Source organism: Vicugna pacos, chromosome 3 (assembly GCF_048564905.1).
Source record: "Vicugna pacos chromosome 3, VicPac4, whole genome shotgun sequence".
Lineage (NCBI taxonomy): Eukaryota > Metazoa > Chordata > Mammalia > Artiodactyla > Camelidae > Vicugna > Vicugna pacos.
This window is the reverse complement of record NC_132989.1, coordinates 85182479-85195147: the sequence shown is the minus strand read 5'-3', so window position 1 is coordinate 85195147 and position 12669 is coordinate 85182479. Positions and strand designations below refer to the sequence as shown.

The window sequence follows — 12669 nt, the reverse complement described above, 5'->3', positions numbered from 1 at the left end:
CAGAAAATTTTAAAAATTACAATTATCCCTCTCCCACCTGCCCCATTTTGGGGAAATCCTGTTCCCACACATGTCCTTCTTCACTGGGAGACAAGGGACAGAGCTGCCCAGATCCCACACCACCCCGTAGGAGAAGCAAAGGAGCCCACTGCCACCTCTCCTCTCCCCACTTATCACCACTAATAGGATCTCCAGTGCTTCAGATCCGTGAATCATTCAACTCCAAATCATATCTTTACAAGGTCACTCCTAACTCCTAGTGCCACTCCCAATTATCAACCTTAGCTCCTGGAGGGGAGGGGTTATGTGCTGCCACTTTCTTAGCGATCATAGTACTTGAGAAGAGGGTAACAGGTGGTGCGGAGGGAGAAAAGAGGCGTATTGAGGAGAAGTACCAATACAAGTGTGCATGCCGGACAGGAAACCTCTTGGCACCAAGCACAACTGATTGCTCAGACTATCTTCTGAGAGACATAAGATTTACTGCTCCAAAGAATGGCTGATTTATCCACTAGATTCCATCTCCTACAATCAATAGACTTTCCCAAAAAGCTCGAGCTCCCCTGCATTTCTACATCATGCCCTAGATCTCAGGAGCAGCAGTGGAGTCCAGGGATGGGAGGCAAAAGCTGTATCATGCAGGCATGAGGCAAGGAGCTGTCAAGTGGTGCCCAAGATGAAACGAAGCCATGCAGAACTGGTCTCCACAGAGTAGCTGGAGAAGAACAAGTGGCCAAGGTCCATGGATTACATGAGGCCAAGAGGATCTGTGGTGACTCACAAGAGCTGTCTGATACAGCAACATTTCCATGATCACCTTCTACTTTATTTAATGGTTGCACAGAATAGTTGTCCAGAGGAACCATAATTTACATAGTATGACATGCTGTGTAACGCTTCCCACCTCCCCAAACATGCCAACATCCTAATCCCAAGAGCCTGTGAATGTTAGTTTACATGGCAAAGAAGTGAGGTTGTAGGTGAAATTGATGTTGCTAATCTGCCCCTTCAAATAAGGAGATTATCTGAGTGGCCCAGTGTAATCACAGGGGTCCTTAAAACTGGAAGCAGTAGGCAGAAGAGTCAGGGTCAGAGGAATGTAGTGTGGGAAAGACTCCATCGGCCATTGATGGCTTTGAAGCTGGAAGGGGCCACAAGCCAGGGAATGCAGGCAGCTTCTAGATACTGGGAAAAGCAAGGAAATGTATTTTTCCTTAGTGCCTCCAGAAAGGAATGCAGCCCTGCTGACACCTTGTGGGGAGACCCACATCAGACTTCTGACCTACAGAACTAGAAAATAAAAAATTTATATTCTTTCAAGCCACTAAGTTTGTGGCAATTTGTTACAGCAGCAATGGGAAACTGATATGCTTACTTAATTCCTTATTTGGGGGCATTGAGATCATTTTCAACCTTTTCACATTAAGAACAATAATGCAATGGAACTCCTTATGACTAAATGTTTATGCATCTCCATGATTTTTTTCAATTATGAATCATGGCCATGACTTGCTGGGCCAAAAATCATGCAGAATTTAATAACCCCTTTATATGTTTGGCCTTCCAGAAATATGGTAGCAGTTTGAAATACCAACAACACATGAGAATTTCCAACAACAGAGTATTTTTTTGTTTGTTTTTTAATTTTCAGTCATTTGACAGGCAAAACTAGTACCTAAATATTTTAAATTGCATTTTCAGTATTGATAACTTGTGCTATGTGCTTATGCATTCCCCCATAGACTAGGAATATAGCAGCCATTTTTACCTCTTCTTTTGTAAATTACTTGTTCAAATTCTTTGACCATTTTTCTTTTCAGGTGTTCATCTTTTCTTATTGCTTTATAAAAATTATCCCTTTGTGTCACATATATTGAAATGTTTGCAATTTGCCTTTATGCTTGATGTGTTAAGGTATAGAAGCTTCAACTTTTCCAAAATTGAGTCCATCAGTCTTTTACAATTTCTGCTTTTGACGCTGTATCTCAAAGTCCCTTTGTCATTTCTGCCTGTGTATAAATATTGATCTGTATCTTCATTTAGTGCTTTTAGTGCATTTAGTGCTTTAGTTGAATGGTGTGCATTAAGATTCTAACCTCAGTTTTCCTTCAATGATTACCCAGCATTCTCAACAATAAATGCATCAAATATCTGTCCTTTCCCCACTAGAATAGGTTTAAAGATACTATTTCAAAACAATTTCTGATATCGAATTGAATTCTCAGCTTTTTAAAGTAAACTCGTATTTGAAAGTGAAAAAGTTGTCAAAGAGAAATTTTCTATTTAATGTTCTTAATTGATCACAGTCTCCACGGTCTCATATTTGCCCTTTAAGGTAGGAGAGGTCTAACCTTGAGGGAAATGTGAAACAAATAAGTAACCACACCATCTCTAAAATAAAGTTACATTTTCCAGTAATAAAAGACACCAAAATCTTTAGCTGCACTGCAGCGAAAGAAAAAAAAGAAAAAACCCACATCCTTTGTGTTTCATTATATGAGACTAAGTCAATACCCAAAACAAAATAGTCTCCATAAGTGAGTAACAGAAGCCATGGAAATTCCTTTTCCTTTCTCTTTTCCTGCTGCCATGTGTCTCTTTCTAATTCCTGGAGGTAAGACATATTTTTATATACTTTTCAGTTTTGTTCATAAGAAAAGAGAATTTTATATTAGTTTAATTTATGTTTAATATTGTGTAAAAGGGAAAAAGAAATCATCACTTAATCTCCAAAAATTTTTCATGTTACCTTTTTGTCTTTGCTATCTAAATGGCATATTGGCTTTTTATGATAAAAATATACTCTCTTTTGTCCTCAGCAAAAATGTATAAGCATTAATTATATCTGGAGGTTCTCATAAATTCAGGCCAGATCTACAGAGCAAAACCTTCAAGTGGAAATCCAGCAAAGCCATTAAACTGGGAATGGATAGATTACTTACTAACTGGATGTCTCAGTCATACAGACACAACTGAATAGTCATAGCTCTCAGATAAATCTTGAAACTTTGGTTTTCAGAATGTATTTGTGTCTATTTCCAGTGGTGGGGGGAGTGAAGAATGTAATTAAATCAATGTAAAATAAGCCAATGAACTATACATATGTGCCAACATTTGATAAAATTTACAATTAAGCATAGTAGTATCCTAAGTTCTTTATGAATATTAACATTTACTTTTCTTAAGTATCATTGCTATCAGCCCATTTTACATATGAGGAAACTAAGGCACAGAGAAGTCAAATCAATTTGCTAAAGTCATCAGCTAGTAAGCAGTAGGGCTGGAATTTGAACCCAGAGTTCATGTTCTTAACCACACAGTATGATAACTTATAGGTCAATGATACTTTCAATGATACTGGGATTCTTTTTTTTTCTTTTTTTTAAATTGAAGTATAGTCAGTTTACAATGTTGTGTCAGTTTCTGGTGTACAGCATAATGTTTCAGTCATACATATATATACCTATATTCCTTTTCATATTTTTTCATTATAGGTTACTACAAGGTATTGAATACAGTTCTCTGTGCTATACAGTAGAAACTTGTTGTTTATCTACTTTATATTTAGTAGTTAGTATCTGCAAATCTTCAACTCCCAATTTATCCCTTCCCACCCCTTTTCCCTCTGGTAACCATAAGTTAAAGCTGTGGAATCCATGAGCTCCTTCAAGGCCATGGGTGGGAATCAAGAAGTGTGTGACTCTCCCAAAATTGTATGCAAATATTTATATGCATCTGTGTGTCTATATTTTATCAGATGGCTCTAGATTTCTCAAAAGACTCTATATTTCAAAAATAACAAAGGTAAAGAACAACTACCTTGGGAAAATGGTGCTTTACAATGGAAAGAACATGTTTTTTCTTTGATTGGATTGATGTGGAACTGGATTAGAACACTGCTTTGCCATTTATTAATTGTGTGAACTTGGGCAAAATAATTGCCCTGTGTGAACTCATGTTCTTTACCTCTATGTGGGAATAGTAACACCCAACTTGCATTGTAGTCAGCATCAGACCTAGTGTCTGGAACTAACTGGTGCCTGGTAAGTCATAGATGTTTTTATTATTGTTGTTACTATAGTTTTGGGCTTTTTCTTTGATTTGAATATAGTTCACTAAACTATCTTTGCAAATAATAATCTCATCATGGAATACATGAGATTTTTAAGGTTAATAATGCCGTGTCCAACCCACAGCTGAGACAATGCAGCCTGTAGTAGGAAGTGAATAGACTAGGGATGGCAGAAACAGGAGAATGCTATTCTCCCCACTCCACTCTAACTGTGTGGTCTTGGGTAAGTCTTTAATCTTTTTGTTTTTTGAGCTTTAAGAAAAGAAACTCTATTGCCTGACATTTTCTACCTCTTGGGAATAGGAAGGAGAGACATTATGTTAAAGGTGCTTTGAATTCTTGAGGAAGGGAAGTATTGTTACAATTCAAGATACTCTTATCCAGAGCTGTCATGGAAAGTTGTAGAAACCCTGCGCCATCTGGACTGCTCTGAGCTTCTCTCCCTAACCTCGATGGACTCATTCTGGATCTATTCATTGTATCAGAACTTTCTCAGAGGGAAACAGCACTGGGTAAGATAGGATTTCACTCTGGATCCCTCTTTTAGTTTTTCCAGTATCCTCTGAGGGAATAATAGGAGGAAACATAGTGACACCTCACTCAAGAATCTACATGGCTCTAATCAAAGGGCAGCAAACCTGTGCAGGAGCTTTGATCAAAGAAAACTGGGTGTTGACAGCTGCTCACTGTGACCTGTAAGTAATTCCAAGCTCCTCTCATTCTCAGGCAGTTTGGGGGTGGCGGGGAGGAGGATTGTGAAAAGGACTCTGAAGTCTAAAACCAAAATTAGGTAGGGGTAGAGAAGAAAGTGTACAAGCACATTCAATGCCATGTACTATGATTATAATTATCTCTGTGAGTAAAGGTCAGATCCTACAGAATAAAATTGAAATGCATGATCATTTTCTCATATGATTTTAATTTTATGATTTATATTTTTTACTATAAATAGCAATAATTTTTAACATTTTGAAACAAAAGAGAGGTGGAAAACAGTCCTTGTAATCTTATCAACTTCACATAATCACTGTTAATATTCTGCTATATTTCACTGCACTTTTTCCATAAGTATATTCTACATAGTCAAGCAAATTGTGTCCTCAATGATTACAAATGATTTTCTATTATATTATTAGTTTTATCTTATGTTGCTACATATTGAATTGAATGATGGGAAATTACTGTTATTTAACTGTCTGACTTTAAAAAGCAGCCATTTCAAACTAATGTTTTCCCTCACGTGGTTTGAAAGTCAGAATAATGTTTATCACATGGATATGCTGCTGTTTTCTTCATTGGTACCTGTTGTTGGTAAACAGTGCCTACTATTTCCCTGCTCACATTAGCATAAATTGCATGAATAAAAGGAGAGACTTAAAAACTAGCTTTCCACAAAGACGAGCCGAACAGATTCACATTATATTGTTGTGTCAAATGAGAATTTATCAAGTAGGAACTTCGGCACAATGTACACAATAAATAAAGCACACCACTGGCACGCTTAATAATAGGCCTACTTGGTGCAAAGTCTGTCCAGCAAATCAAGAAATGCTTGTGCCCACCTTTTCCAAATTAGTTATCATTAGATTCACAAACTAGACTTGGCGCTAATTCATTTCCTTTGTTTGCTTCTGTTGGTGTGTGTGCGCATTTGTTGGTTTAGATTCAGTTTTAAAAGTTCATTATAAAACCAATGCATTTCTTTAATCCTTCCTATTAAAACCTTGACTCTTTTCAACCTTTGTCATCTTTGAAGATTCAAGCAAAATACACCATCTCCCCGAAGCACAGAAAAGCAAACCGGCTACTTCTGCTCTCGTTCTTAGGTTGAGTCTCTACTTCTTGGGTTTAGTCTCTTCCCCTGAGTGTTGATTCCACAAATCCAAGGCAAATGGAGAAACTGGCAGCCCCTCTTCCAGAAGCAGCCCTCTTTGGTCAGCACGCAAGCAGACCTCTCCGGGCCTTGGCAACCCAATGCTCTTGCCTCTGCCAAATGGCCTGGGATTCCCTTCCTGTTGCTTCTTCCTCAAAAAAGATGAGATAACACATGTCTTGGGAGTTTTATGTAAGAAAGTCACTAAAACACCAAGAGAAAAAAGCCTCATGTTTTCCTCTTGCTTTGCTGTGCTTGTTTATAAATAGGAAACCACTTGAAAGAACTGATCGTATTTAATAAATTAAGTTCGTGCTTAATTTCATCTATTCTCTCATATAAATGATATGTTGTCCTTGTTTTTTCCAGGAAAGGTAATCCTCAAGTTATTCTTGGGGCCCACTCCATAATCCATAAAAAGAAATATAACCAAATATTTTCCATTAAAAAGGCAATTCCTTATCCATTCTTTGATCCAGAGACATTTGAAGGCGATCTTCAACTCCTTCAGGTAAAAATATTTTTTTCAATAGCTATTTTGAAATAGCAAAATTTTGCAATTTGGTCAGTTTAACCTGAAACTAGTTTTTACACACTGGCCTCACAGCCAAGATTGGCTAATGCCAGGATGTAGGATTAAGAAGCACAGCTAGGACCCAGCACAATTGCCACAGATGTTCCCCCCTTGGAATTCAGTTCAATTGAACAGTTACTGACAAAAGTCCTACTACGGTAGGACCTGTCAGTCCAAAGTAGTGATACCACCAGCAACTCAACTCAAGTCAAACCAAGTTGGATTTATTGATCCTTGCTCAACAAGGGATTCTGTACATGGTGAGGAACCATGGAGGGCTCAGGAAGGGAGTTAGGTGGGGCTGATCCTAGGATTTGGGCTTGTGTCAGATGATTTGAGGGAGGGTTCAAGGATTTAGGAGTTTGCTCTAAGCTGAGTGTTGTCGAGAACTGGGATAACTCTATGACTGAGCATCTCAGAGAATCTTAGCTAGGAGGCTAAATCTGTGATTGAAAGAAGCAGCAGTCACTCATTGTAGCCGACGGGGGTGTTTGGTCATTTTTGTGGTGTGCACGATGACCTTGCTTTTGCCTGTACTTGGATGTGACAGCCGAGCAGCCTGAGTTTTGCTCCCTTCTTTAGGGTCACCCTGTCTGATATTGGTGGTCTGTGAGACTGTTCTTGATCAACCAGGAAAAATCATGGCCCAGCTTTGAGTGCCCATAAGCTTTTCTCTTCCTCGTAAGATAAATAGTAATCAGATTCTGGCCTCAGAGCATTCACAGTCTAGTGAAAGAGACAGACAAATAAGTCAACAGCTCTAATCTGGCAGTATTAGACCCATTAATGATGGCGATAACTAAGAAGGGGGCTCACAGAAGCACATGGTGTGTCCAGGCAGTCAGAGAAGCTTTCTTAAAGAAGGTACAGGGGTCAGCAGGAAAAAAAGAGGAGAGGCCCTGCCAGGCAGAAAGAACTGCACGTATAAGAGGGATCTTTCTGGAAAATGCATTGGAGGAAGAAGGGAAGAAAAGGAGGTTATCGTGGGACTGTTAACTTTGGGAAGAGGTTGGAACTTTATGGGGAAGGAAATGGGAAAGTGTTTTAAGCAGGGCAGTCATATGATCGGACTTGTTTTAAGAATGCTTGTCTGGCTGCTGTGCAGAAAGTAGAATAGAGAAGACAGGACTGGAAGGCAGAGTGTGAACAGAAGATTTACACTTGTCTAAAGGGGGCTGAAGAGGAACTTCCCCAGCAGGAGTTAAGAGGAAGCTAGGGGGATCCACACACCTCCATCATTAGGAGTAAAGAGAGGCCCGAGAGCTCCATAGGCTTCTGGCAAGCTCCCCACATTCCCTGCCCCCCAGTGCTTGTTAGTGACTCCCACACTATCTGCCTTGAGATTGTCAAACTGGGCTTCTCTCTCAGGTCACCTCTCCTCCCCGACTCTCATTCCCTCCCATCCCTCCCTGGGCAGGGAAAGGCAACTCCCTCCCCGCCCAGTAGAGGGCGATCCCTGGCCTACTTCCCTCCTGCATTTTTCTCCATAGCACTTACCTCTGATATACTTTAGATTGTGTTTATTTGTTTACTTCCCTCACTGGAATATAAGCTCCAAAGAATAGGCATTTCTAATTACTTCTGTGTCCTCCAATACATGATCCAGGTGTGGTGTAGTACCTAGTACAAAGCAGGCCCTCAATAAATATTTCTTGAACAATTTTGGATAAGGGATGGAATTAAGTGAGACAGTGGGAGAGGTCACCAAGGAAAGAGATTCTGGATTCAGGCTTCAGGCAAATGATAGCTGTGGTCAAGTCTTCTTCAGGATCTAAAAATCTTACCTTTACAAGAGGATGGGGTGGGTAGGGGATGCGGGGGTTCTTGGACTTGAAGTAGAGTCAGGAAACTCCCTCTCCCCCCAACACTGTGGCCAGCAGGGTGATGACGCTAGAGAAATCATAAAGAGGGTGTCAGGACCTCACTGTGGCTGACCTTCCAGGGTTAAAACCTACTGATGTGCTCATCTCTGCTCTGTTTGCTTGACCCCAGGAGAGCTTAAAAGGACTGCTCCCTATAAGCACATGCATCCCAGACTCCAATTCTGATCCATTCATTCAGACCTGAAGTCCTTTTGGGGATTCTCCTTCCTTGTTCACCCAGCCAGATAACATGCATGAAGGCTGTGAGAAAGCATGGGCGGGAAAGAAGGAGAGATGCTGCATGTGGGCATTTGAAGTCGTATTCTATAGAAACATACTTTTAACTATGGCCATTTCACCTTCTAAATGTAGCACAGTGGGAGCTGGGCACACCAGCAACTCTGGGGGACCACTGAGGAAATGAGGACTGTCCAATGTCAGGAAGTGGGGGCCTGAAAGCAATGCAGTAATAGGAATGTGACAGTGGCCTTTGCTGCTGTGCTCCTGTGTTTTTAGAAGATCCCCAGTACCAGGACCCTCTACAGTTTCTAGCTGAGCTTGAGGCAAGAAAAAAGAAAGCACTACAATTATCTTCCTCTACCCTCTACTCAACTTTGACCCCACCCCCTACCCTCCTAGCCCGGACTTTTCTGAAAGAGAGAGAGCAAGGCAGTGAGCCAAGAAGAGGGCTTGGCGAATGAAAGAAAAGGTCAGAGTGTGGGTGAGCCCCAAAGGCAGTGAGGCTGGCTTGTACATGCTCTGAAGTGGGGAAGCCACATTTCCACTAAAGTGGAAAATGAGGACACTGGCCCCTTGCCCACACCGCCCACTGCACCCATAGCCCTGGTTTCCTTCCGTTGGTCTCAACATCAGTCAGTTCATGAACCTAAGACCACTTGAATGAAATAATGACCGAGTTCTCCAACACAGCTAGCTTTTCAACCATCACCCTATCTGCCACCACCAATGTCTTTCATCATTGGCAGGTCAGCTGGACTGAAGTTTACCTAGACTAGCCTAGCAAAACACACCTGGAAAGGTGTGCGGTGATTTTTAAAAAAATCAATTACTGGTGGTCAATTCGGTTAGAACACATCTTCAGTCATGTCCTTTGTAAGAACATGCCAAATAAGCAAGATGTCTATTTCAGTCAGAGGTATTTTCTGGGTTTAGTTGCTGTTCTCCCTGCCTAAAACTGCATCTCCTGTCTCTTTTCTAGCTGGAAAAAAAAGCAACTATGACCAAAGCTGTAGGACTACTTCAATTACCAAAAACAGGAGACGATGTCAAACCCCACACCAAGTGCCGTGTGGCAGGATGGGGAAGCACCAAAAAAAACTCACACAAAAACTCAGATGTCTTGAGAGAAGTCAACATTACTGTGATAGACAGAAAAATATGCAACGATGCCCGGCACTATTTTATTCAAGTTGTTAAACTCAGTATGATCTGTGCTGGTGGCAGAAAAGGTGAAGATGACTCATGTGAAGTAAGCAAATTTAAAAATTTAACGTTTTTTTGGGGCGGGGGGGTTGGCTAGAGGAAATCCTGTTAAATAGGATACCTAGGAAGAACAGGATAGATGATTATTATTACTCTTTACAGGCAAGGCCAGCATGAATGTCTGCTTGACACTGGGCAGCTGTGTGCTCCTTTGTCTCGGGTGAAAACTTCTGCCCAGGGAGCCTTCTCTCATTACTAATGATCATTTTCAGGATCCCATTTAACCACCACTTACAGATGCCCTCCAGCCCTCCCAAAAATGATCATGATGGGTGTTTAGGGAGAGGGCCACAGCCTCTATAGCTCAGTGGTAGAGCATATGCTTAGCATGCATGAGGTCCTGGGTTCAATCCCCAGTACCTCCACTATAGAAAAAAAAATTTTTAATTAAAAAAAAGAAGCTGATCATGACAGCTGTCATTTACCACGTGCCAAGAGCTATATCAAGTTCTATCCTTTACGCCATTTAATCCTCAAATAGTCCCATGAACTAGACACTATTATAATCAACTCTATCTTACAAATGAGAGAATTAAGACATATAATGTTACTTAACTTCCTCAAGTTAGATAACTCAGCTGTCGGTGGGGTGGACCTGGATTTGGAGCAGGGCCATCTGACTCCCAACTCCTGCATTGTTCTGCCTCTCCATGTGCCAGGAATGGGCTTGATCAGGGTTAGGCCCTTCTTGGAACTCATGACCCGGAAGATTAAGTTCAGAGAGAATATGACATGAAGTCTGATGAGCCCTGGAAAAGATCCATAAAAATTGAACTATCACAAGTATTCCTTGATCTGAGATGGCTTAGCTAGTGTCCTCCTTCAGAGCAAAGGGTAGTTCATATCCCATCTCAAGCTTTCCAGTAGCCTCAGTATTCAGTTTCTCCCCCTAACATCTATGACCAAGGAAAGCAGATACAAGTAGACTGAAGAAGACAATTATTTTTCACTGTGAAAGTCTTCCTTTGTTATTCCTTCTTTGTTTGACTGATAGAAATGAGCTTACACATATTCTCCAGAATTGCCTTTTTCAGAAGGAAAATGATTGGAAAACATAAACAAATCTATGTTAGCTGATGCTGAGGGCAGATAATAAAAGAGATATTAAACTAGCCTTTAAATAAGGAAAGAAAGAAAGAAGGTGTGAGTGAATGAGTGAATAAAAGATGAATAAATATCTTTGGAAAGCACTCCTATTTAAAACATATGACTTTCTGTTTCAGGGAGATTCTGGAAGTCCTCTGATATGTGGTAACATTTTCAGAGGTGTCACTTCCTTTGGGGAGTGTGGAAACTCCCAGAAGCCTGGCGTCTACACACTCCTTACCAAAAAATACCTCAACTGGATAAAGAAAACCATTGCAGGAGCCATATAACATTTTTTCTTCAAAGTAGAAAACTGAGCTAACCACTTGGAGATGTCAAGCAAATAGTGCTTTTTGGTTTTTGTTTTGTTTTGTTTTAAGACATTTTTTATTGAGTTATAGTCATTTTACAATGTTGTATCAAATTCCAGTGTAGAGCACAATTTTTAGTTATATATGAACATACACATATACATTGTCACATTTTTTTCGCTGTGAGCTACCACAAGATCTTGTATATATTTCCCTGTGCTATACAGTATAATCTTGTTTATCTATTCTACATATACCTGACAGTATCTACAAATTTGGAAAGGCAAAGAGTGTTTTAACTTGACCTACCTGCACCTCAGAACCCTCTTAACCTTGTATACAAATGACAGCTTGTCTGGGACAAAATCAGCAATGAAAGAAATGACCTGCTTTCACGCATCCACAATTAGTGAAGACTGATTCATCACATACCTCTATCCATGGCAAGAGATGTCCCTTGAGAAAAAGTTCCCCAGTTCAGTGACTCTCTGTTTTATGCATAATTTGATGACTGTCACCTTTGTGTTCATCCTTTAAAGGAAGTCAAACTCAGGAAAAGTTAAAATATTCTCATTCTTCCAAATGAAGCTCCAAAATATTTGTGGCCTTAGGAATTTAGAGCCTGGTATGATACTCAGTGTGGGAGTAAGGAGAGCGATAAAGGGGATTTTTTTTTTTCACTTCTTACTATATGCTTTCATAGAATTTAACTTTTTACAAAAATTCTAATTATAAATACAGTGGAAAAGAGTCAGTGTGTGTTTTAGATAGTTGGAAAATTTGGAATTTGAGGTTAGAGATAGTTCAGCGCAATTGCATCACTTATAAATTACAAGTAGACTAAAATTGCATAGATCAATAGCCTCAGTCCAGCCCATATCTTGATCTGTATTTTGCCTTAGCTAGTCAATGTATATATATACAAGTGCTAAGCTTAGTTCTATGTTATTCTTAATAAACAGTGATACATAATAAAGAAAAAATGGCTTTTTTTAATTGAAGTATAGGCAATTACAATGTAAAAATGACTGTTTTATCACCTACCGTTTATACCTCATCTTTTTGTTGTGCTCTTTCTCCAAAAAGCTGATTTATAATAAACTCATTCTTTTATAATCCTGGCTAATTTATCCAATTTAATTCCTTACACATTTCCTGAGGGCCCACCCTGTGCCAGGCATTATGTCCAGCTCTATACATACTAAGACTTGATCACTGTCCTCAAAGTGCTTGAAGTCCAGTAGAAAACAAGGAGAAACCCATAAATAGGAGGATATCTGCTTTGGGTTCTAAAGAACATATACAGAGTAAGGCTATCTCTTGTGTTAAGAAGGTGATGGGGAGAAAGAAATAATATTTTGCACTCCCAGAGGCCATCACAATTAGCC

The 12669-nt window shown here is 39.9% G+C and overlaps 2 protein-coding genes across 6 annotated transcripts in view; one reads left to right on the top strand and one right to left on the bottom strand.

Annotated features, from left to right (window-relative positions):
• Positions 1–2553: 2553 nt before the first annotated feature.
• LOC102525452 (granzyme A-like) lies at positions 2554–11574 on the top strand. Its single transcript, XM_031673562.2, has 5 exons — positions 2554–2614; positions 4620–4767; positions 6315–6456; positions 9601–9870; positions 11108–11574. Exons 1-5 carry the CDS (start codon positions 2554–2556, stop codon positions 11258–11260), a joined length of 774 nt encoding a protein of 257 aa, XP_031529422.1. The 3' UTR covers positions 11261–11574.
• Positions 6723–12669, bottom strand: part of CDC20B (cell division cycle 20B) — an 81115-nt gene continuing 75168 nt past the window's right edge. For 4 of the 5 annotated variants that reach the window (XR_012071488.1, XR_012071486.1, XR_012071489.1 and 1 more), the window contains 3 exons: positions 8304–10633; positions 8017–8139; positions 6723–7245 (listed from right to left, as the gene is read on the bottom strand). The gene's annotated coding sequence lies outside the window, so the exon portion shown is untranslated. The remainder of the gene's footprint in view (positions 7246–8016; positions 8140–8303; positions 10634–12669) is intronic. The other variant, XR_012071487.1, reaches the window with a different exon arrangement.

Excerpts from the sequence above, each read along its gene's own strand:
- LOC102525452 (XM_031673562.2), top strand. The coding sequence starts at position 2,554 with ATGGAAATTCCTTTTCCTTTCTCTTTTCCTGCTGCCATGTGTCTCTTT. Across the intron at positions 4,768-6,314 it reads ACAGCTGCTCACTGTGACCT|GAAAGGTAATCCTCAAGTTA; the intron begins GTAAGTAATTCC and ends TGTTTTTTCCAG. Across the intron at positions 6,457-9,600 it reads GCGATCTTCAACTCCTTCAG|CTGGAAAAAAAAGCAACTAT; the intron begins GTAAAAATATTT and ends TCTCTTTTCTAG.